Genomic DNA, 23,905 nt, shown 5'->3' with positions numbered 1-23,905 from the left:
CATGTGTCAGAAGCTTGACCTTTCATATTTTCTGTACAGGGAGTCAGTCGAGTTCACTGAGATAAGGGGTGATGTTGGTTTGTTGTGGGATGGTAGATTATGTGGTAAATGGGGCAAATCTTAATTATGCAAAACAAAACTCTGCAGCTACTCAATTGCATAATTCCAGTGGCCCTACTGGCTGGTAACATACTGGCAATCTATTAATTTGTGGTATTGCGCAATAGCAATATGGGAATGTTCTATGTTGTGGAGCCAATTCCCTGTTGTGTTAGCTGAAATGGTGTATTACAAGATAACATCAGGCAGTTAATAAAGGATGCTGTCCGAGATAGGAGCAGCAGTCAATGTGTAATCTGAATTCGATGTGCTTTTGCGATTTTCCAGACGGTTCTCCCCCCTCTAACCCTCATAGCATCACAAAGTAATACTTTTGGATGCACTTGCAACGTTTCTTGGTAAATACCTTTAAGCATGTGTGGCTGCCATGGCAGTGCACCTTGTGCCACATTTATTCCAACAGGAAATGCCTGTCCATGCTTGCTGTGGAGCAGTTGATCACAAGGTGGAAATTTACAATGTCACACCAGGAGACAGGGGGAGCAGCATGGAATGAGCAGAGTCAGAGTTTTAGCAAGGGAGAGTGTGGGCAATCCTCTGTTCCCACTAACTTTGCAGCAAGGTGTGGTTTAGGGTAAGAGGCACCTGGCACTCAATCTGCATGCTCCAACTGCCATGCCTCTGTTCTAGTGCATGGTAGCATTCTCATCATGAATAGCTGTGTGACTCTGCCTCCTTCATTGAATGTGGCTGATGCACCACCAGTCATTTCCATGCACTGAGTGAAAGACATTAGGATTTATTATAGGGAAGATGGAATCAGGATTGGCAACTGCAGGGAAGTAGAAGAGATCAAGCAGTGAGTGTTGAGAGTTGAGAGTCTTGGTACTTCAAGCTATGAATTATCGCACCAGTCTAATCCCTATCAGCATCCTACTATTGGCATTGTCTCATCTGCTGCCCATGCACATGCCATTGTATACAGCCCCAGGTCCTCCATATAATTTAACTTTTTAAAGTGCTGCTGCCTGCTCACTTCAGTTCATTAACTCTGATAACAGAGATAAAAAGGTGGATCAAAGGGAAATGAGTGAAGATATGGAGAACATATATATGGGTGTCACAGCATAGTATTTTCCAATTTCTATTAAGTTTACCCGGGGAAACAAAAAGGCTTGAAGTAATTCAAGTCCATCAAGCAACTCCAATTTCAGGCACTCCAGGAAGCCTCCCATAGCACAATCGGTGTCCTCAGACTTCAAAGCATTATGGAGGGCTGGTGCCAGAGCTGTGGGGGGTATGTCAGAAAAGTAGGTGACTCAGAAGTCCATGAAGTACTGGAAGAATATGTAGGCAATATATTAGACACACCATCATAAGGCATTCTACACATTCCCAGACCATTGACTTGCATCAGAAAACAGTCATGTAACAATTGACCTAGATTCCTCTATTGAGACGAAGAGGCCTATAATGTATGGTGTTATGTCATCCTTCACTTCTTGGGGGCTAAGGTGTAGAAACTGTAAGAAACTTTAATAAAAACCCATAAATTCTTCCATATTGACGTTTTTGATTCTGTTGCACAGATTGTTCATAAATGATTCCAAGTGACTAAATTTCCACAATCATATAACACTGAAAATGTTTGCGACCTTGGCCTAGTCCATATGGTACTTGACCTGAAAAGGGCACTCTCTTCACTCTCCATCTTTTGCCTAATGCAGTAAACACAGAACTGATGGCATTTGGGGGTGTAGCTAAAAGGCAGGACAAGATGGTGGCTTTCTAAATGAGCTACCGCCAGCGTGTGGTGCACAGGCCCCCTCCTGCTGTCATCAGGGGGGACAGCTGTGAAATAAGGGAAGCACTGCCTACAGGGGGCTGCCCTCCACGTTTGAGTCCAGAAAACATTGACTGCTGAAGCTACAATACCACTATTCCAGGAGTGCTGCAGCCTGGGCTCGATACCGCTGACTTGACTGCAATGCTTGTGTTGCAGGCTGGGTGGTTCCACTGCCACTCTGCCTGCATCTTGGAGATAGCTGTCAAAGCTGTTCAGCTGCCTGGACCTGCTAATGGTTGAGAGGAGACAACGCTGCCCTGGGCCCATGGCTATCTTGCACCCTGCGTGCGGCTGATGGCTGGAGGACAGAGGAGGCCTAAGAAGGACTGGGCAGTTTCTTTGGTTCGGATATAGCCTTTGAGGGCTGCAGCATTTAAAGACTTTACCAGCAGTCGCCTGACCCTGCCTATAGGGCCACAGATATGCAGCAGGGATTCCTGCAGCCTACGAGCCCATCCGCAGGGGCGGAGCCAGGCACCTGTGGCCTGCGTTCTTTCATATTGCTGCCATCTCCCTGCTGCAGATGAAGGGGCACCGGGACTCCTACAGGAGCCTGGGGTCCATTTCACTCCTCCTTATGCGTCATTACTCAACTGGCCAGGTCTATCAGGGCAGCGGGATACTTCTCCTCCCCACATGGGATTGTATAGCAGTGGATACAGTGATCTGTCTTACTTTCCTGCACGTGGGTTTGGTTTCCCACCCCCAAGACATTTGAGGGACCCTTGTAGTTCTGAGGCTCACCTGCCCCCCCTTCTTCAAGACATGCCCGGGGCTTCCTTGCCTGGCTATCGCACCTCAGTTTTCAATACAGTCAAGCTGACCCGACCCTGGTCTTGACTTCCCACTGGGGTCCTGCCCATCCCTATCTCACCCCTGTCTCACCCCACTTCTGGACCACACAAGACCACCCTACTCACCCCTTCAACATGTAGAAGTCTACCAGGCAGCTCCTTTTCACAGAGGTGGTGACGGGGAAGCAATCTAAGTCAGGAAGGATGGGGACCCCTCATTTTACTCTGCTCTGGATTTCATCCTGTGGAAGTTTGAAACACTTAAGACCATGTTCTCTGAGTTGGCAAAAAACACCTTAAAGACCTCGGCAGACATGCAGAACGATCTCCAGGATACCGCTTCTTTCAAAGCCATGTTGACTATGGCTGAATCCCACCTAGATCAGATTGATGAGAAGACTGCAGCCTCCATTGACTGGGAACAATATTTTTGTCAATTTAAGTGGACAATTGTGGTGTTAGAGGACTGTTCCTACAGAAACAACATCCGGATCTCAGGGGTGCCAGAAAATCTAGTGGAGGATAGCACTATGGGCTATCCTAGCCTGCTTCCTGCCTAACCTGACTAGACTGTCCTTTAGTCCTTCCCTTGAGCTTCAGAGGGCCCATAGGATCAGTTTACATCGCCTGCCAACACAGGAAGGCCCAAGGCACATTACTGCCTGGTTCTTGCAACACCAGCAGGTACATCAAGTGACCCAGGCAGCAAAAAAACATGGTTCTTTTCTTCATGATGGGCACAAGATCTTTCTTTCCCACGAATTTTCCTCTTAAACTCAGGCCACCCACGGGCACTTTCTTCAAATGCGACCTCTCCTTCAGCAACTTGCCATTTAGTAGGGCCTTCTTGATCCAGCCAGTCATGTTGATTACCCATGCCAACAAAATGATGGCATTCCTTGTATGGAGTGGTGTCTGGAGGCAAAGGATGTGGTCACTTGCAATAAGCATCCCTCTATTCCCTCTGAGGTCCTTTGGGGCACTCGTCAGGACTGCCCTTTACACCCCCTTCTTTTCATCATCGCCCTGGAACCCCTAGCTATCACAATCCACACTTCCCCTAATATACACGTAATACCCCTCCGCAGTAGAGTACCCAAGCTGACTCTGTATACGGACAATATACTGGTTGTACTCACGCATCCCTGCAAGTCCTCATCTCCCTGATCTTACACTTTTCATACACCAGTGAGTGCAGGGAAGATGATGGTTCTTCCAGTGTTGTATATGAAGCGGGGGCATGGGTCTGAGAGGGCTCCTAAGGGGATGCTATTAATCAGGGTGGTGAATTCTTTATTCAAGAGCGGCTTTTAGTTTATTAGCTGCTGTTTGGCAATGAGGGGAGCGTCCAGCTGGTCGGTGGAGTTTATATTGGTATGCTGTGGGTCGAATGTGTTGTAGATCTGGACACTCCTCTGTTCGAAGATGTTTGAGAGGTCATTGCAGAGTGCTTGGGATGGCATGATGTTGTTGTTGGTAGCTGCAGGATTGGAGAACTCCTCAATGATGACAAAGAGTTATTTGCCATTGTTGGAGCACGCGTGGAGTCTGAGAGTTAGGGCCTTTTCCTTTGGGTCTCATGGTTGTTAGTGGTAGAGGTTGAGGACAGCTGTAATTGTGGCTTTTCGTGGTGGTGGTTTTGTCGAGTCTCCATTCTCTCTCAAGTTGTTTGCAGTGGCGCTTGTACTCCCTGAGGTCGTTCGTGTACCAGATGGGTCTTTTGTTGTTTTTGCAGGTCTTGCTATTGATGGAAGCGGTGCAGTTGGCACTGTCAGAAAGCCATTTATTGAAAAACTTGGTCTCTAAGTTACAGTTAGAATCCCACTTAGGTACACAAAAAGTTACTCATTTGGACCAATAGCATTTATCTCATGCATGTTTTATAATGTTCTTTAAACAATGCAAATTGGTAAATGGATGAGAGTCCACTTTTAATAGTAATAATATTAGGGTGCTCGCACCCAAAACCTTTCTTGCAACTGAGCAGCAGGTGGAAAACTGAAAATATCACCTCATTTAAATGCTTATTTCACATAGAGATGCTGATTTTCTGCAGATTTCAAACACACTTCTCCGATTCCGATACTGTCCTTCACAGCTCCTCAGGAAATAATCCCAATTCCCCATGCAATTTCAAATGGTTGGGAAAGGCAGAATCTAAATTGGGATGTGTGAACAAGCATTGCTGTGAAAGGAAAGAATGACTCACTTACGCCAAAAATACTCCTAGACTCTAGGAGATTTCATAATGTTTCATTTTTAAATTCCTTTTTGTTATGGTTCTGTTAACCTTAAAATACGCATAGGGCACAGAAGGTGTGACATTTACCTGCGAGCCACGAGGACCATGTGAATCACTCTGATCCACAATAATTGTATTTTCTTTCTACGTTTATCAATCACATTTATACAGTTTCAATTAAGCAAAAGAAATATGCTGCTTCACTACATAATTCTCTGGGTCTGAAATTGCAGTACATAGTACACCACTGCTAAAAGATTGAAGCAAGGTCAAAGAACAAGAAAGTAACAATTAGGAGGGCTGGCCTTCAAACACGATATTTTCAATAAATGATAGGGCTGCTGAGGAGAAGCAAAACTTGAGGGTAAGAGGAAAGGGCTGAGAGCCACTGACAGGAACAGGGTAAAACCCACCACCAGAGTGAGAGGGAACCACCAGATACCACGCTGCATGACAAAGCGTGGCTCAGTCGGTTATAGTTTTAATTATAATGTTGCCAAAAACTGCCTAGGGAGTATTTATTAATAATTATTCAAGCATCAACTGTGCAAGGAGTAAATAGGAAAGTATTATGCACAAAATATGTAAGTGCTTACTAGCAAATTCATGACATTTCGGAATGTGCTTATTCCTGCTGAAATATGGTCACATCCATTTGATATTAAACATTGGAAGAGGGACAAGCAAAACTCAGAATAATGCACCCCGCTTTGCTGCTCCAAACAAGCAGTTGCCGCAAATTGGCAAGGCAGGAATTTCAGAATCATGTAACATAGCAAATCCCCACATAGAAGTAGTTTACAAAAAAAGTTTCAGAGGGCTCAGTGCACCTAATTTCTGTAAAAAGACAGTCTGTGCTTAACGATCTAGATTGTTAACTTGAATAATAACACGCGTACTACAGTGCAGGGAAATCGAAACCTGCCATTGGACGTCTTCATAGACAAAATCTACCCAAATGTGAAATGATAGCATTGGCAGAGCTGTGGTCTATTACAATTTGGGAGAACATGGGTTGACTCATACCTTGTGCCTGACTCATCCACAAGAGAATGACTAAACCAGTTTCTCTCCAGTGCATGATTCCTCCTCGTGTATTGGTTACTTCCTTGTATATGGCTCAACGTTACTTTTAGAGTTTAGAACACACAGCAGTGGCGGCTGGCATGGATCGGGGTGGTGAGGCGGCGGGTGGGGAGGGAGTAAAGAAAAGCAAATTAAACTTACCTCCTCGCGGCGTCCCTCCTCCATTGTCTCTCTGTGTCTGCCCTAACTGAAACAGGAAGCCCTCAGGCTCCCCTAAGCTAATCACAATGCTGCAATGCAGTGCTGTGATTGGTTCGAGAACCGTGGTTCCGTGCTTAGCCAGGGACTGGGAGCTTGGGCATGTTATCCACCCAGGCTGTAATGCAGCCTGGGTGGAGAACATGCAAGGTGCGCATGACTTGTTGGTCGGCCTGAGGCAGCTCGCCAAACCTTCATGCGCACTTACAGAGTGCCCACCTCTCCTCCCCCTGCTCTGAGAGCAGACCAGCCCTGCCACACAAAGCTGCATCAGCAGGAAAAAAGAAAATGATAATAGAAACAAATTATTATCATTTTATTTTTCCTTTATTTGCACTGCTGAAAGCAGTGGGGCGATGCTCCTCTGCATAAGCGGAGGAGCCGCCACTGTCACATATCATTACCCACACCCCCTTAACCTTTGGAGAAAGCTGGCAGGCAAACATAGGCTTCTGGAGGGAAGGAGGTACTTAGTTCCTATATTTGTATATATTAAGAGTGAAACAAACTCTCAGTGGTGTCAGTGCAGACCCCTCGTGGGTAGCAAGGCACTTGGAAATCACTCCTGGTGCTAAATATATGTCATTACAAGAAGAAAAGTTACAAAATTAGCTAGAACCCGCAATATAGATACAAATCCTCGTCCCACAACTAGAAACAACAACATTCTCCCATAACTCCCTATACAATGTAAAATCAGAGTGGGCATTTATAAAAGTGAAATGGAGGCACTATGAGCATGGGGAGAAGGCTCATTAGAATCTGATTGTTCACAATGACAAAGGGATGCACAGTTGCCTATATCTGTTAAATGCAGTGAAGACCTCCAGCTTCTACCCCACTCTTTGAATACTGCAGAACTGTTCCTCATAAAATAGTCATTTATTTGATGCACAATCCCCTACCACTTTGTAGGAGGAAGAGCCTTTTTTTATACCCTGACTTTACAAAATGGGTATCTCAAGCTAGATGAAATAATGCCAGTGATCTCTATAAATCCTACCTGCAAATCTCTAGAAGATTGAATAAAGTCTGAAAATTCCCACCTTGCTTGAGCATTTACAGAAGCGGAGGAATCTAGAACGCTGGGAACCATATCTTATAAGTGTGGCACCTACTGCCCTATCTCTTTGATCAATGTTGAAATGAGGGTACTGACAAAGGTTTGCCTTAAACGATTGCATAAGTGTTTTCAATCTCTAATGTATGAATCACAGGTGGGTTTTGTCCAATACATTCTACCAGAATCACATGAAACTCTTGGCACTCGTTTCGGGTCCAAGAGAAAGTTTTGTCTGTCTCATTTGATGTAGAGATTTAGCATTTTTAATTCATCAACTGGGTTACCTCTTACACATATTAGGTGAAATAAGTCTGGATCAGGACCTCATCGCTAAAGTATTGTGACTATTTAATTTCAATACAGCAGAGAGTCTCTGTAGAGGTCCTCTTATCCAAGATTACCACTGATATTATGATAGCTGAGAAGGATAAGAATTTCGTAGCGCACGCTGCTTCGCAAAATGCGATGCAGTGCGCGCTACGAAATTCGTTTTATTAATTAAATTGTTTACTTACCTGCAATTATCCATATGCCGGTTTTTAGCACCCTCTACCCTGCCCCTCCCCCTCCCCGCCTCCCTGCCCCACCGTAACTCCCTCCACGGGCGGTGGGATCAACCCGCATTAATTTATGGCGATCAACACTTTTATTTCACCAACAGACTTTGATACAGTGCAAAAGGTAGGAAAACACAAAAAGGGAAAAGAGGGAGGAAGCGAAAAACAGTAAAACTAAGACAAAGGGAGAACACAGGGATAAAAAAAGAACCTGCACGAGTGAGGTAAAGAGGCAGGAAATGTCTGGTAGTGGCTTGAGGTAGAATCAAGGCAATGCAGCCTTGGTATTTGACACTGTGACCTTCAATAGCATCAGTTGCAAGCTTCTGAGCAAAACTTTGGGCATCAGAACTTATTCTTTTACAATTTAAGCACAGCCAAGGACCCATGCATATTTAATATGTAGGCAGTGTTTCTGCCTAAACCTGATGGCCTGGTCAAATTCAATTATATCATTTAATACGGCACCAAACACCAACATGCACAGATATATATCCATCCATCCATCCATCCATCCATCCATCCATCCATCCATCCATCCATCCATCCATCCACCTATCTATCTCTTTCCCTCCCATCCTGGGAATCTTTTATCCTAATACTCAGAAGATAAGATTACAGGAGGGAGTAAAATGTGCTCACCCTATTTTGCCCTTAAATTGAATTGCATTACTGATTAATCTGCTTTAACAGTAACTTCCTGATAAGAAAAGCATTGCTGAAATTTTCAGTTTGTGAATGAAAACGCCGATTTTTATATGAAATGCTCTGCCGAAAAGTACATATGTTTAGTTAAACATCTCGGAATTGCTCATAGATATCTGCTGATAATGCTTTTAATCTAAAAGTGCACTTTCCCCATCCATTACATCGTAGTATGCATTAATACCGTTTCGTTTTTCATGTTAACGCTACGATTGCTAAATATATCTCCCGCTGCATGGAAACCTATTTAGTTGCGATGTTTTTGCAGGATTCTTAGGTTGCCAAAGGAGCCGCTCTTGTGGGGCTCTATATAATTGTTTGTGGTTTCAGGCTTTTAAAATGTAGCAGTTTAGCACCTTCTCTCTTGAAAGATCATTACAAGTCAGTATGGCATCTCTCGAGATTTTGCATGAAATTACTTCCACCCACAACGCATACTGAGAATGACATTTGTTGGAACTAACAGCAGTCCACAAACAATGGGAAGTTTCATTTTTGTGTGTTAATTTTCTCTATTTTTTAATCTGCAGCTGTGAATTAGACCGAGCTCAAACTTAATTGGTGTTTCCCAACCTACTATGATGTATATTCACTTTTTCTAGAGTATTATATTCCATTTTCTCTAATATCCAAAGTCTGAAAAGTCTGCACGTAGGCATCTGACAAAGCAAGATTTCGGTCTTGTCAGACTTGGTGAATGTTCTTTTTCGGTATGTAGGTCCCTCAATACCTGAAGGAGTTTGATAAATGTATTTAGGGGAGTGCAAGTGACTTTATTTCACCTGCGAGGCTGGACACAGTCAGATAAATGTATCCACTGCAAAAATGTCAAATGTTGTTAGACGTGACATTTCATACAGCCAAAAGTCCTGTGGTAAATCTGCCTACATCAGCCTTTTTAGGTTTTGCCGGAGCAATGTCAGCAAAAAAATTTACAAACAAAAAAAGGTTTAAAACTGTCTTAGAGCCCACCCATTATTTAACAGTACTTACCATTTTTTGCTTCAACAGCTCTTCCTGCTCACCTCCTGCTTGCTCCAGGTGCTTCCAAAGCAGTCCCCTAGAGTGGAGCATAGAAGAAGTACTGCTTCCTGTATGCGGCAAGTGTCCTTCCACTTAGGTCTCACCTGAGATAGCGCTGTCTCTTCAAGACATTTAGTAAGTGGCTTTTAAAAGTGCCACCAGAGGCTATTGCTGGCCTACAGCTTGTGTTCACAAGCTTGTGCACGTGCACAGCTACCATCTGTGTTTTTATTGCTGTAATTAGGCTCCTCTGCTTGCACTACCCCCTCCCCTTACCCCCTCCCTCCTGGTCAACTTTATTTGTGTCTTCTAGCTGTGAATCATGCTCCTCATCTCTCGCTCCCCCTCCCTTCTTCCCCTCCCTCTTCGTCAGTTTCTTTTGTGTCTTCTATCACTGTGAATGCTCCTGCTTCCACCAGGCACACACACCATCAGTCGTCAGTGCACGCTTTCACCAGGCACACACTCCACCAGCCGTCAGTGTACGCTTCCATCAGGCACACACACTACCAGCCGTCAGTGCACGCATCCACCAGGCACACACATCACCAGCCGTCAATGCACACTTCCACCAGGCACACACACTACCAGCTGTCAGTGCACGCTTCCACCAGGCACACACACCACCAGACATAGGTGCACGCTTCCACCAGGCACACACACCACCAGCCATCAGTGCACGCTTCCACCAGGCACACACACCACCAGCCATCAGTGCACGTTTCCACCAGGCACACACACCACCAGTCGTCAGTGCACGCTTCCACCAGGCACACACACACCACCAGCTGTCAGTGCATGCTTCCACCAGGCACACACCACACCACCAGCCATCAGTGCACGTTTCCACCAGGCACACACACCACCAGTCGTCAGTGCACGCTTCCACCAGGCACACACACACCACCAGCTGTCAGTGCATGCTTCCACCAGGCACACACCACACCACCAGCCGTCAGTGCACGATTCCATCAGGCACACACACCACCAGCTGTCAGTGCACACTTCCACCAGGCACACACACCACCAGCCATCAGTGCACGCTTCCACCAGCCACACACACCACCAGCCATCAGTGCACACTTTCACCAGGCACACACACTACCAGCCGTCACACACTACCAGCCGTCGGTGCACGCTTCCACCAGGCACACACACACCACCAGCCGTCAGTGCACGCTTTCACCGGGCTAACACCAGCCATCAGTGCACGCTTTCACCAGACACACCCCACCAGCCATCAGTGCATGCTTCCACCAGGCACACACACCACCAGCCATCAGTGCACGCTTCCACCAGGCACACACACCACCAGCCATCAATGCACGCTTCCATCAGACACAGACACCACCAGCCATCAGTACACGCTTTCACCAGGCACACACACCACCAGTCGTCAGTCCACGCTTCCACCGGACACATACCACCAGCCGTCAGTGCACGCTTTCACCAGGCACACACACCACCAGCTGTCAGTGCACGCTTCCACCAGGCACACACACTACCTGCTGTCAGTGGAGGCTTCCACCAGGCACACACACCACCAGCCGTCAGTGCACGCTTCCGCCAGGCACACACCACCAGCCGTCAGTGCACACTTCCACCAGACACACACACCACCAGCCATCAGTGCACGCTTCCACCAGCCACACACACCACCAGCCATAAGTGCACGCTTCCACCAGCCGTCAGTGCACGTTTCCACCAGGCACACACACCACCAGCCATCAGTGCACGCTTCCACCAGGCACACACATACCACCAGCTGTCAGTGCACATTTCCACCAGGCACACACACTACCAGCCGTCAGTGTACGCTTCCACCAGGCACACACACCACCAGCCATCAGTGCACGCTTCCACCAGGCACACACACCACCAGCCATCAGTGCAAGCTTTCACCAGGCACACACACCACCAGCCGTCAATGCAGTAGGCAGGCTCCCCCCTTGAGTTACTTGGTAAATATGTGTTCGATGCCTGGGAGGGAGTGGGTCGAGTTTCCTTAAGCCATGCTGAGTATGCAGGTGCAGTGCATGAACTCCTGTGTGAGTGAGTCATGCTGCATGGGGCTCACTCACTCCACAATTGTAAATTGCGTCTGCACCAGGTTTTTTCTCATTTGCAAAGTTCGGTGCATGCGCACAGCTAGGCAGCCCTCACACACACACAGGAATGACTGCTTCCTACAACTAGAATGGAAACAACATTCAGAGCAATGAAAACAAGTTCATTTGATGCAAAGATCAGTTAACAAAAACCATGTCCAGCTATTGTAGATCTGGCAACTTAAACAAAACAGCAACAAAAAACAAACAAGCAATTGCATAGCCATGCACCAACTGAGCCATGGCTAACCACTTATAAGGTCCCAAATGCGAGACCTATTGGCTATGCCAATTCTTGCTTTTTTACTTTTTTACATGTACTATCTGAGAGTGCATGTGTCTGCATTCCATCCTCCTCTTTCCCATTTTCCTCCATGCTCCCACTATTGGAGCTCGTGCCCCAGCCTATCTTTTCTGCCCCTCCCTCGTGTTGCAAGATCCCTCCTCCTGCTCTCCATTGTGTTGCTGCTCCCTCCCCCTTCTGCACACATCCCTTATTTAGCTTGACCCTGCCCTGCCTGCACTGCCTATGTTGCTCTTTTCTCCCCGCATCTCCCTCACGTTGCTTGCACTCCCCGTCCTTCTCCCACTGTCTATTCTGTTGCTGCTCCCTCCTTCCTCCCCCACACCTCCTCATGTTGCTTGCCCCTCACCCATTGTTGTAGACATTGCACAGTAGCGTGGGCTGCTGTGCAACATGACTTGAATAAAAAAAAAAACATGGCATGGTCAATGCTGGCTACATCATAGCACTTTTTTCTTTACTTTAAACAATGTTGCACAGCAGCCCAGGCAATCAGAATTAACTTAGTGGCAATGTGCATGTATGCTACACTCAAACAGTAATACAATAAAAACCCTACACAAGAAAAATCCTAAACCTATTTACAACAATAACATATATTTTAATAAATAAAATGACACTAAAGCAGCAAAAATTGAATAAGTAGTACAGGAGCAATGAAGTAGCAACAAAAAGCTCAACACCCCAATTGTGGTTGTCTGGTCATGCTGGAACAGTTCACAGTCAAAAGTTCAGGAATACCCCGATGGACCACAGGTCAGATCCATGGACCAGGTTTGTTCCGGTGGAAAGAGAACCTTCTAACTTAGTCCAGTTATTCAAGTCAGAAGCACCTGTAGAGAAGGCCTTTGGTGGTCAGGTTGCAAACTGGATCTGGAGAGGGGCATGTCAACAGCGGGTGGCTGAAGTCTCAGGCCTTGATTAAAACTTTGCATTGATGGCCCAGTTGTTGCTGTCACAAAGTGCTGGTCAATGGTTGGAAAGTTGCGTTGGTGGGAAACATGGGGAGGCTGTTGTTGACGCAAAGAGCTCTGGGCGGTGAATCCTAGGGGTCTGTATCCTAGAAGGTTAAGTCGGCAGTCAAATACTGGTCTCAAATTTACCTCTGTGAAGTTTGCTCGCATTTGCAAGTTTGCCTGGGGCAGTTCTCATCAACGTGAACAGCCCAGAACCTTACATTTTCTCCTGGAGTCCTGTTCATATGGATTTAGAGTTGAGGGTTGGAGGAGTACACACTAGCGCCAGTGCCAGTCATGGGTCTAGGAATCATGACTGGACTCATGGACCCATGTTGTTAGGACTAACTCCAGCAGGGGCGAGCGGCAGAGTTCAAGTATATCCAGTTGGTACTTCTCAGCTGGGCAGTTTCAGGGAAAGGCCTCTGGAAACGTGTTGTGTCCCTGTAGCTCAAACAGGAGGTCAGCCAACTGCCCCTTAGAGACAAGTCTGGGGTCCTAGGTTCAAGGTAAGCAGGTCTAGTCTTACTTAAGGCTTCAGACAGCAGGGTACTCCATATTCTGAGTCTCCACAGGCCCAGGAGTGTTCTGATGAGAGGCTCTGAGGGGGCCACTTTTTTTATGCCCCGTGACAGCCTGTATGTAGAGGTTACCCCCTTCATAGAACCCTACAATAGTTCTGGTCAGTTCTATCGTTTTTCCTGATTTTGGCTCCAGTCTATCTAGGGAAACAAATGACAGACAGGGACATTTGTGAGCTGCATTTGCCAGTGATATGGATGGCGTCTTCAGAAGTCAGGAAAGTGCTGGCTACAGCTCTCAGACTACAGTTTGCAGGTGAGGCAGGCCTGAGCATGAACCCCTGGCCATCTGGCTCAGGAGAGAAACACCCTTTCCCAAACCCAAGGCACTTTTGTCCGCTGTCTGAAAGGAATACACATCACCCCACAGGGGAGTTATGAACAGTCATGTGACCCTGGACACTGGCAGAAAGGCACATTTGGTTTAAGAGAAACATGACAACTTTCTAAAAAGAACAGTAATTTAAAATCTGACTTTACTATTAAAGAAGACTGTAAATCGTACTTTTAAATGAGTGGAAGAAGTATTTCTCTACCTGCTCCCAAACTGAAGTCATCACTTATTAAATGTGATAAGGTAACCCAGTTTTAGTTGATGGGAGAGCTAGCCTGGCTTCAATGAAAAAAGACTATGGGGGGGTTGTCACAGCCAGGGCATGTAAAATGTATGAACACATGCCCTACTTTCTAAATACCATGCATCCTGCTCCATGCACATATCTTAGGAGTGACTTAAAAATATCAAAAAGGAAGGGTTAGGCCTGGGACAAGGTTTATTTTGACTGGTCAAAATGATAGTTTTAAAATGCACTGCAGGCTGCAGTAGCAGGCCAGAGACATGTTTACAGTGCTACTTTAGTAGGTGGAACAATGAGTTCTGTTTCCCACTTGTAGCATTTAATTTACAGGCCCTTGGTACATGTAGTACCAGTTTCTAGGGAGTTATACATACATTAAATGTGCCAGCTATATGTATATCAATTATACCATGTGTACAAACATGTTCAGCAAAAAAACAGGTTAGTGAAGGGACACAAAAGATGGCCAATTCCAAAAAAGCATAACTATTTTTAATATGAAATTCTACCATAAATATGTAATGCAATGGTAATAGGCCGTGAGGCACCTTATTTTTTTTGATTAAGTGAATTAATGCTTCAACTATAAATCAGTGGATTTGAATTAATACTAGAACTGTTCATGATGTAAGTAAAAATAAAATCAATTCCAGTTAGATACGAGCAATTAGGGGATCTTTTTCTATTACTTGTGCCGCAAAATCTAGAAACTTAAGAGCAATTGTAGTGCAAGCTTGGCCATAGTATTTTGAGCTGCGAGACACTAATGAGGTGCAATTTAGTGCACATTTCGATCAATGTATGTCCATTCATGCATCTGTTAAATTATGTTTTAGTCACTTAACCCTATCACAGGATATAATTCATGTCTCCTCATAGATGCGAGCATTTCAGCCCACCATGCCAGAAATGCCTCAAAATATTTCCCTGTAATCAACCTTCTCCTTAACTCTTTGAAAGCAGTTTTCTATCGTTTCCCATGCCTGTCTGGGAGTTTCACATATTTTACATGGCCCATTCCACTCTCATAATCTGTTTAATATTAATAGATATACAAATTCTTCTCAAACCTAAAACATAAGTAGTTGCTGCAGTGTAGAACTTAGAATTGAGATCCCATATAGGAATAACTTCTTTAAATCTTGTAATTCAGATTCTATTGACATAATAGCTGTGGTTAAGTTACATGACCAGATACGAGGTGATTAACATGCCAGTTTGTAGGAAAATATCCGACCACCTTCAAAGATGTACTCTCATCACGTAGTAGGACACACTAGAAATGTAAACAAAGAGAGTTACTCCTCACCTCCCTTCGGAGAATGCAGTGCACCATGACAATGACAAAGCCTTGTAATGAATCGAACACTGCAAAGAGTATCTGAAAAAGTATTGATCTTTTATCGGTCATTGCAAGGACTGCAGACATCCAGGTCAGAGCCAGGAGGGGCAAAACAACACAGGAGCTCCAGAGGGATGCCCTGATCAAAAACAAGAAAAACATATTACTTAAAGACAATGGTATTAGTGGACAGGCTTTATCTAATGCATATATGAAGATTTGTAAAGTAACTTAACATTTAAACTTGCAAGCATATTTAAGATTTAATAAAAATACGGAGGATTCGGCTTTAATTGTAAATGCTTTCGACAATAAATCAATATGAGGCTAACACTGCTATTTTAATAAAAATATTTAAGTACTATTACATGCTCTAAATATGCGCAGCTACATGTTTCGACAAAGTATGTACATCCCACATGCACGGTATAAGAATTGTAACAAGAAGATGTAAATGATTTAGACTAACATGGCATTACTGGCGGTGGTGGCTGACAAAGCTGTTGTTGAAACTACTCCACACTTGGCACATTTGAGCGTCAAACCGCTATGAGGCTCACTCATCTGACTGCAAACAAACAGAACACCCACAAAAAGAACAAAATGTTGAAATCTCACCAAAGAATTTGCCACTATCACACTGTCATTGACATTTAAAGAAGATCCCATGCATTAAGTTGTGCTTATTTAGAATAGATGCACCATTTTTACTCACAATATAGAACTGTGTTTTTTCAATAATTTTAGTTTTTTTTTTTTTTAAATATTGACAAATAATGCTAGTGCCATCTGATCATGCATTGGGTATATGCTTCCCAGTGATAATGTGAGAGGGTTGTTTTTCTACAAATCACAGCACTTCAATACATTAAGCGAAACAAAAGCATGTACTAGTGTAGACATCTAGTGAGAACCCTCTATTCAGACCATTCCTAGGAGCCTAAATGCCCAGAGACTTGCTCAAGAAAGTTTATTCAGTTGAATATTTTAACAGAAACCTTAATGTGTACACTATCATGTAATTGTGACACGAATTGTACTAATTAATTATGTTGTGACTAGAGTACAATGTACTTAAAATAGATATATCATGCTTGCTAAATCCACATTTATTCTAGTTTTAGAAATCTGTGGTCTGAGTAGAGGGTTTATAATGCATGGACTTTGATGAAATATTATGTGGGGTTAGAAAATGGAGGCCTGCTATTCCCTTACAATTCAATAAAGCACATAAGCAATACATTTTAGATATTTAATACAAACACTGCCGTGCAACCATGTAACAATTCATTTTTGTTCATTGAATGGTGTTTTTACTCATTTTTTGCTAACTCCAAAGCCAATAAAAGTTGGCTGACGCAACACTGCTGCACGCAATCAAACGTAGGTGCAGAACAATAGCTGTTCGCCACTGTGGTATCAAGCCTGACATACCTGCAGGGCTCATCCTCTGGCTTTGTAAAGATTTAGAAATAGGTGATTTTACAACTGCCCATGGGGCACACATAGCTATTGTAGAGCTATGTCCACACACGGCGCCATCCCACATTTAGCTGCTGAACAGACAATGCCAAAGATTGTACCGCTTTCCAAGCACTGTCACTTGCACTAGACTCTGCTAGTGCACGTGAGAGATGACTAGTTGGGAAAGCAAAGTGACATCATATCTCTTTGTGGGCAAATGCATTTTGTCAATTTGAAATCTGCACAGATGTTTAGTGAAATTTCCCACTGCACACTCTTTTGAGGGTCACTGTTTTGGTGAGAGCACAACAACATCATTTATCCCATCATTTCTATTCTCGCCTAATTATGTCTGATTAAGGATCCTGGCACAGGAAGACAGTGTTTAGTTTGCCTAGCATTAAAATCTGCTGTCACGTGGAGAGTTTAGGAGCCTCCATATTCCACAATTTACAAGTGAGGCACTAAGCCAGCTCCATCAGTCCTATCCCAGTCGCAGATAAGCAACTCTCCTGTCTAATAGGCCACCTTGTGACTGTGGGCCTCGAAGGGTGTGTGTCAATCAGTAAACCTCTTTTTAGATTACACTTTGCCTAGAGAGGTGTGTTCTCTAGCTTCCTCTAATTATCCAAACCAATTTTAAGAATATCCCTAAAAACATAACGTTTCCAATTGGTTTTACATCTCCTGGGGTAGACAATTCTTTAGAAGGAACAATTTATAATTCTAAATGCTCATTAAGGACATAGTAAGAAATCGAAAACAGCATGTAGCGCAATCTCATCTAATAATATTGAATTATGTATGTAATTTTATCTTTCCTGTTATTGATTTTTCCTATAATAGAGCATACCTTCTTTGATTGACTTAAAAATGTGCATGCAACGGTGCATGTTCTTCTCTATAAGTATCTAAATGTATGTAACAAACCTCTCAACACCATTATAATCATTTTGTTTACACCACACGTATGCTATTGTTTGGTGACTGTAGTTGATGTTTCATCATGTCCTAAAATCTCCCATACATATTACAAGGGTCTTGTTCATACACCACTTACATCTTCCCAACCCTGACTCCTCTACATGACACAATTTGTAATTGAACTAATGAAGCCTTTATTAAATCCGTAATCAATATTGACGTTTTCATTCTCTGGAAAGCTTTTATTAAGTAATTAATCATTAATATTTGCAAAGTAAAATCGAAATGAATACTTTCATAACAGTGGCTTTGGTATTTGAGGCGAGTCTCATCAGTTATCTCCTGAACATTAATAAATAATCCCCGGGGAGAGTACTACAGTGTGGAGAAGAGAGGGGTTGTAAAGATTCAAGGAACTGGAAGGGTTCCCTTGTCGGAACTAGAGAGCCTCACACACCCAGAGCGTTAGGTGTGAAACACACCCTGACTGAAGGATGTCCAGTATCATCATCGGCTCACTGCTCCTCGTCAGACCGGCACTGCAATGTCTGACGGAGTGCCCAAAGGCACTCTTTTGGCGGAGTTCTTTTGTTCCTTGCCGATGGTGAGTGTGAGTGAGGACGAAAGAAAGTGTAGTCGGCGCAAAGTGAGTGAATAAAAAGGGTAATCAGTCCACAATGGGTTTTATTAACGTGGCTGATTCCCTGATTAAAAGGGGTGGGAGGGGAGCTAGAAACTGTGGAGGTGTACAGAAAACTAACTCAACCCCCTGGTGTGGTCAACATGTTTCTCGCCAACCGGCGATTCATCAGGACCTAAACAAAGTACTACACAAGAAGACAAACGATTAAATGCTCATTCACGTAGTAAAAAGCAAATACAACCTCTCTGGGTCGGGTACAAAGAGGGCCACGGGGTCCTGCTCTAATTAGGCGACCCTAAGGGAGAGTAACACGGGCCTCGCAGCATGCTCCCGTGAGGCCAGCGCTGTCTGGTGGATGAACCTTAATACAGGCGCTGGAACGGCGGGACACCTACCCCTCACGCTCGCGGCACCTGACGTTTTCATTCTCTGGAAAGCTTTTATTAAGTAATTAATCATTAATATTTGCAAAGTAAAATCGAAATGAATACTTTCATAACAGTGGCTTTGGTATTTGAGGCGAGTCTCATCAGTTATCTCCTGAACATTAATAAATAATCTTCTGCGACCCAGTCTGCAATTTTGTTAATCCTTACTCGGTGCATTGGTCAACAAGAGAACTCTGTGTGTTCCATGATAATAGTGATAATAAGAACATAGCTATAATGGAAGAAAATGCTATTAAAAAGTAAAATACTGCTTTTGAGAAAATAAAACTGTACATGGAGTTGTTGTGTCATTTAACAAATATATTAGATGGTTGCCTGCGCATGATTAAACAATATTTCAATGTTTAGTTCTTTATTAACTTGGTGGGGCCTAACATTGGGTTTTCAGGTTAAAAATGATTCAACTGCTTCTACACTCTCCCTTCTTTAACAGCGCGTTTTTATTGAAATAGCCTCTTCCATGCTCCTTTTTGGCTCAAACAGGACCGCACTTGACAAAAAATCCTTGCTCAATGCTGAAGCCACACACAATGCTGACGAAAGGTTACTAAATATCCTAAGGTGTTAAATCTGTGCAATGAGATGAAACCTCATTGAACCAACCTGATTGTGGGCACGGTATAATAGGCCTTGTTCCTAAGATACTGATTGCAGACAAAAATATCAGTGAATACATCAAGGTAAAAATGCACATCACTAAATGGTCCAATACCTTTCAGCTGAATTTGTCTATTGGACAGCATCAGTAAGCTTCGGCGAAGACTTCCTTTTAGGGACTATTTAAGTCTTGGAATTTATGAGTGCAGTAATTTTCTTTTAACAAATAAAGTTTGACTAATGGAGCTACCATCTTTAGAAACTAGCGACTCAATAAAGCATAACTATGAGGAAGTGCCATTGGTCGCCGATGCATACTGTGGTTAGTTTCACAAGTGCAGGGTGGTCATGCTGCTTGCTGCATTACTCCTGCATTCTACAGTATCTCTAGAATATCGTTGTTAACTGCACTATTAAAGTTGGATCAAGATCAGATATTTATTAGAAACAAGCAAAGACCATACATGCCTTCATGGACTCAAATGAGTATTGAACCTTGCAGGTTCATTTTTCCTATTTTGACTACGAAATCAGCTAAAGTCTTCATATGTGCCTTAATCACATGTGGCTTAATTATCATGCCATGTTTTGATTTAAAGGAGTCAGACAAAGTATGGACTCTGTTAATGGACAACAATATATATATATTCAAATTAATATAGTGGTCTCTCGTTGATTTTATATAATTTTCCCTCATACTATGGCAGAGATTTTCCATAATGCTAGAAACATCTTTTTGCATCACAGCACTCTTTTTTCCCCTCGGTGTTGCCATCTTACCTCTGTTATGAAAGAGGAATGTGATGTATGAGCCAATTTTCAAAGCTTCAAAAATGTGGATTTCTTCACATTTCTGATCAATAAAATCCCCTTACGGTTGGTTAATAAAGCAAATCCTGCTATATTAGCAGTGCACCTTGGACGATCTGCTCTCTGGAGACGGTAGCACAAGCATTTGAGAGAGCCTTGGACAAGTGGTTTAATAAAATAGGACACAGTTCAAGATCGATCCTGTAAGTTGTTTCTGCCTATAGGACAGATAGACCATGCTGTTACCTACAACTGCCTTTAGAGTGGTTATGACTACATGACTAAATATATTATAACAAATAAAACTACTGCATAGCACTGCAATGCCTGAACAAATGTATGTCAGCACTTCTTCTCAACTTCAGTGTCCACCACTGTCTCATCACTTTTTTCCCAACCACCTTTACAGCACAAGCCTAACACCATCACCATGTTATAGCATTTACCTCATTGCCACTTCTTAACTTTGTCCATAACACTCATGCCCTTATCATTACACTTTCCATGGCAACTAATGTTAACCATAACCAATAAAAAGGTATATTCTTTTGTAATACACATTTGCCACATGTGATTTTCCCTACCTAACCCATTGTTTCATTGTCCTTCACAGTTGGCTAAACTGTGTTTCACCACCTCATAGTTTCTTGTAAACTATTTCTGGCTTACGTTAGCATTGGAAGGGCACTGGTCACTAAATAGTGACATATGTCAATGAGCAAGACACAAACCTTTCAACATGTACTTGGCAGTGCTAGCATCCTTCAACACATCTGTGTACGTCCATAATTTTCAAAATTGAATAAAGTGTTTTTGAGTTTTTAATTTTTTTTATCCATTGCCATGCTCTAGATATCCAGGGAGAGGTCACACACAGAAATGGAGTACGTCACTGAGAAACGCCTCAAACTTAAACATCGAAATTCAGGTTTTGTTTCATAATCAATCAGATCTATATCATAAGTCACAACAAATCCATGAGAAGCTCAAGTATGGTGTCAGGGAGTCTGAGCGGGACAGATGGAAAACTGTGAGATCAGAACGCTTTTCCCCTTATACCTGTGGACAGTTTTGGGTTCTATGATTCAGTGCACCTTTTTTGAATTTTACATAACAGTACATGTATAAAGAGACTGCTAACCAGCAATATTAAAAATAAGGCAAGACTATTTATCAGTTATGTTACAGTATTTAGGCTATTAGAGGTGATGATGATTCTTTTGACTGCGATAGCCGTTGGCCACTCAACGTAATACTTTCCTTATTCTCACTTTCTGCCTTACCACCATGGCATCCTTTTTTGAATCTCCATAGCTAATTACAAGGACAGCGTGGATTTGATTATTGTTACTTCACCGGAAGCATGCGTGTTATCTGCATACGACAGCATTAGTGGCCTGCTCTGCATCGGTAAACGCACCTGTACATAGCTATCCGTTTTAAAATACCTCGTTTGCCTTCTCGTTTCAATCTCTCTCCCTTTCTTTCATAGACAAGCACGTTTACCGAGCTGTTGTCTTCTCCTTAGAGGTTTTTATTTTTCCAGAATATTATAAGGTAACACAATAACTTTCTATCGATTTTCAAGCATCACAAATTGACTGAACCACACTGGCTCTGAGGTTTGAGGTGAACATGGCATCAAGAAATGGTATTTTTTTACTTTGAAAACAAACTCGTTTTGTTTCAGGAAGTGACAGCTGTCACTGATATCGGAAAGAAGGTCATTCGCCACCCTGCGGCTGCGTTTGCCTCTCTCTTTCCTCAGGTTTCTAGACTGACAATATCTGAAAATATTGATGGGTCGGAAGGTGACAAGCTGTGGGAAAGATAAATGCCTCCATAGGTGCCCTGTGGATGCAAAGCACCGTTTTTTTGTAATGTCTTTCAAAACTACAACCGTTCTTTCAGTGACGCTCTTCAGTGTGGCTGTCAGAAGAGATCTACAGCTAAGGCTCTTTAAATAATAAGCAACTGGGACATGGCAGTCTTGGCTAACAGTAATTTACTCCAGCATCTTCAAAGGCAGGTCTATTTTATGAGTCATTGGTCCTAGAAGCTATCTAAACCCACATCTCTGGTCTAATTTTTCTTTTTTTTTTTATAAGAGTCAGTGTGTATATTGAATATTTCTCCAGTATTGACATACTCTGGCTCGCTGTTTTTTTTTAGGTGGACTTGTGTTTTAATTCATTCTAGAATTGCCAATTGTCATTTTTCGACTACGCCAGACCATTTCACAAATATTTGTGTGCACTTAAGTGTAACTTAGGTGCAAAAAAAATGGAATTAGCAGCTCTGACTACCATCCTGCTTAACAGAATCATGATAATCATGGTAAGAGAAAAGTAAGAATTGCAAACAATATTTATGAAGATGGAAAATCCGCCCAAAGTAGAATATTTTACACTATCGTTTGTTAATGGCTAGTGTTGGAAATATGGTTGTTCTCATTACAGTGTAGAAAGGGTAGCCTTTGTAGACACTTGTTCAATATGGCTTTGTAAATATAATACACATAGGGGATTAATACGATGTTGGGTGGACTTGCATCTGCCCAACACTGTCTCAGAAATGAGACCGACCGACCTCTGGTCAGTGGTCCCGACCGCCTAATTAGAATGCGATCGAACACTGTTCGTTCGCATTCAGACATTTCAATATGGGAGCATGTGTTCAGACGATCAACTGGCCATAGTACAAACACCTATAGGGAAATGGGAGGTGATATTAATCCCTGCACCCCATGGCAGGCACCTCAAAGTGCCTGCCACAATCTGTAGGGATTAACAGGGGGGCACCATAGGAGCCTGCTTGGCCCCCAACCGGAGGCCACAAAGGAAAGCTGGCCCTGCTAGGGGCCCCAAAAAATGCTTTCCAACAGGGTTTCCATGTCAAAAAGGCTGGCATGGAAACCCTGCCAGAAATGTTGCATCGTAATCCAGATGGCGTAAACCACTGACCATTTGGATTACGGACCGGTTCCGACTGGCCGACAGGCTCTATGAGCCCGTTGAAAGCTAGCCGGAATGACCAGCCGGTTTCAATTCCAACCGACTGAATCAAAACCAGCTGGTCAGAATTGAAACCGACCTGAGGTCTGAGGCCTTACATCCAACATCATAATAGGCCCCTTAATAGTGTGATGTCCCTGTATCATGTGTTAACCTAATCATATTTAATTTGTGTCTGCAATCAAACACCAACCATATCCTGGAAATCACTTTTACTGTCAATCCATTGACCAGAACCTTTTACTGAACCATCTAATAAATATAAGTGGAATTGAAATTTGGAGTTAAGCAGGAACATATGCTTTTCATAAGTCAAATAATTGAATTTTATGCTACATTATTTTAAATATTCTATTTTACTCCCAGTGTGAAAATATTTTTGAGTAACCTAAAGCAACAGAAAAGTGATAACTATTTCACAGCTCTTGTTTTCCCCGATGAATTAGATACACTGAAATATGGTATGCCATTATGGTTTTTAGTCCCACAGCAGCTGCACCATGGCACTCAGATAGGACAATATACAGCCCAAGATGAAGTCATGATCATAGTGCAAGCCGC

The 23,905-nt window shown here is 43.3% G+C and overlaps 1 protein-coding gene across 2 annotated transcripts in view; it reads right to left on the bottom strand.

Annotated features, from left to right (window-relative positions):
• Nucleotides 1–23,905, bottom strand: part of ADGRB3 (adhesion G protein-coupled receptor B3) — a 1,104,008-nt gene that overhangs the window by 125,160 nt on the left and 954,943 nt on the right. The window contains exons 22-23 of one of the 2 annotated variants that reach the window (XM_078648009.1): nt 15,913–16,011; nt 15,411–15,582 (exon numbers count right to left, since the gene is read on the bottom strand). In XM_078648009.1, coding sequence (XP_078504135.1) covers nt 15,411–15,582; nt 15,913–16,011 — 271 coding nt within the window. The remainder of the gene's footprint in view (nt 1–15,410; nt 15,583–15,912; nt 16,012–23,905) is intronic. The other variant, XM_078648010.1, reaches the window with a different exon arrangement.

Source organism: Lissotriton helveticus, chromosome 6 (assembly GCF_964261635.1).
Source record: "Lissotriton helveticus chromosome 6, aLisHel1.1, whole genome shotgun sequence".
Classification (NCBI taxonomy): Eukaryota; Metazoa; Chordata; class Amphibia; order Caudata; family Salamandridae; genus Lissotriton; species Lissotriton helveticus.
This window is presented reverse-complemented; position numbering and strand designations above follow the sequence as displayed.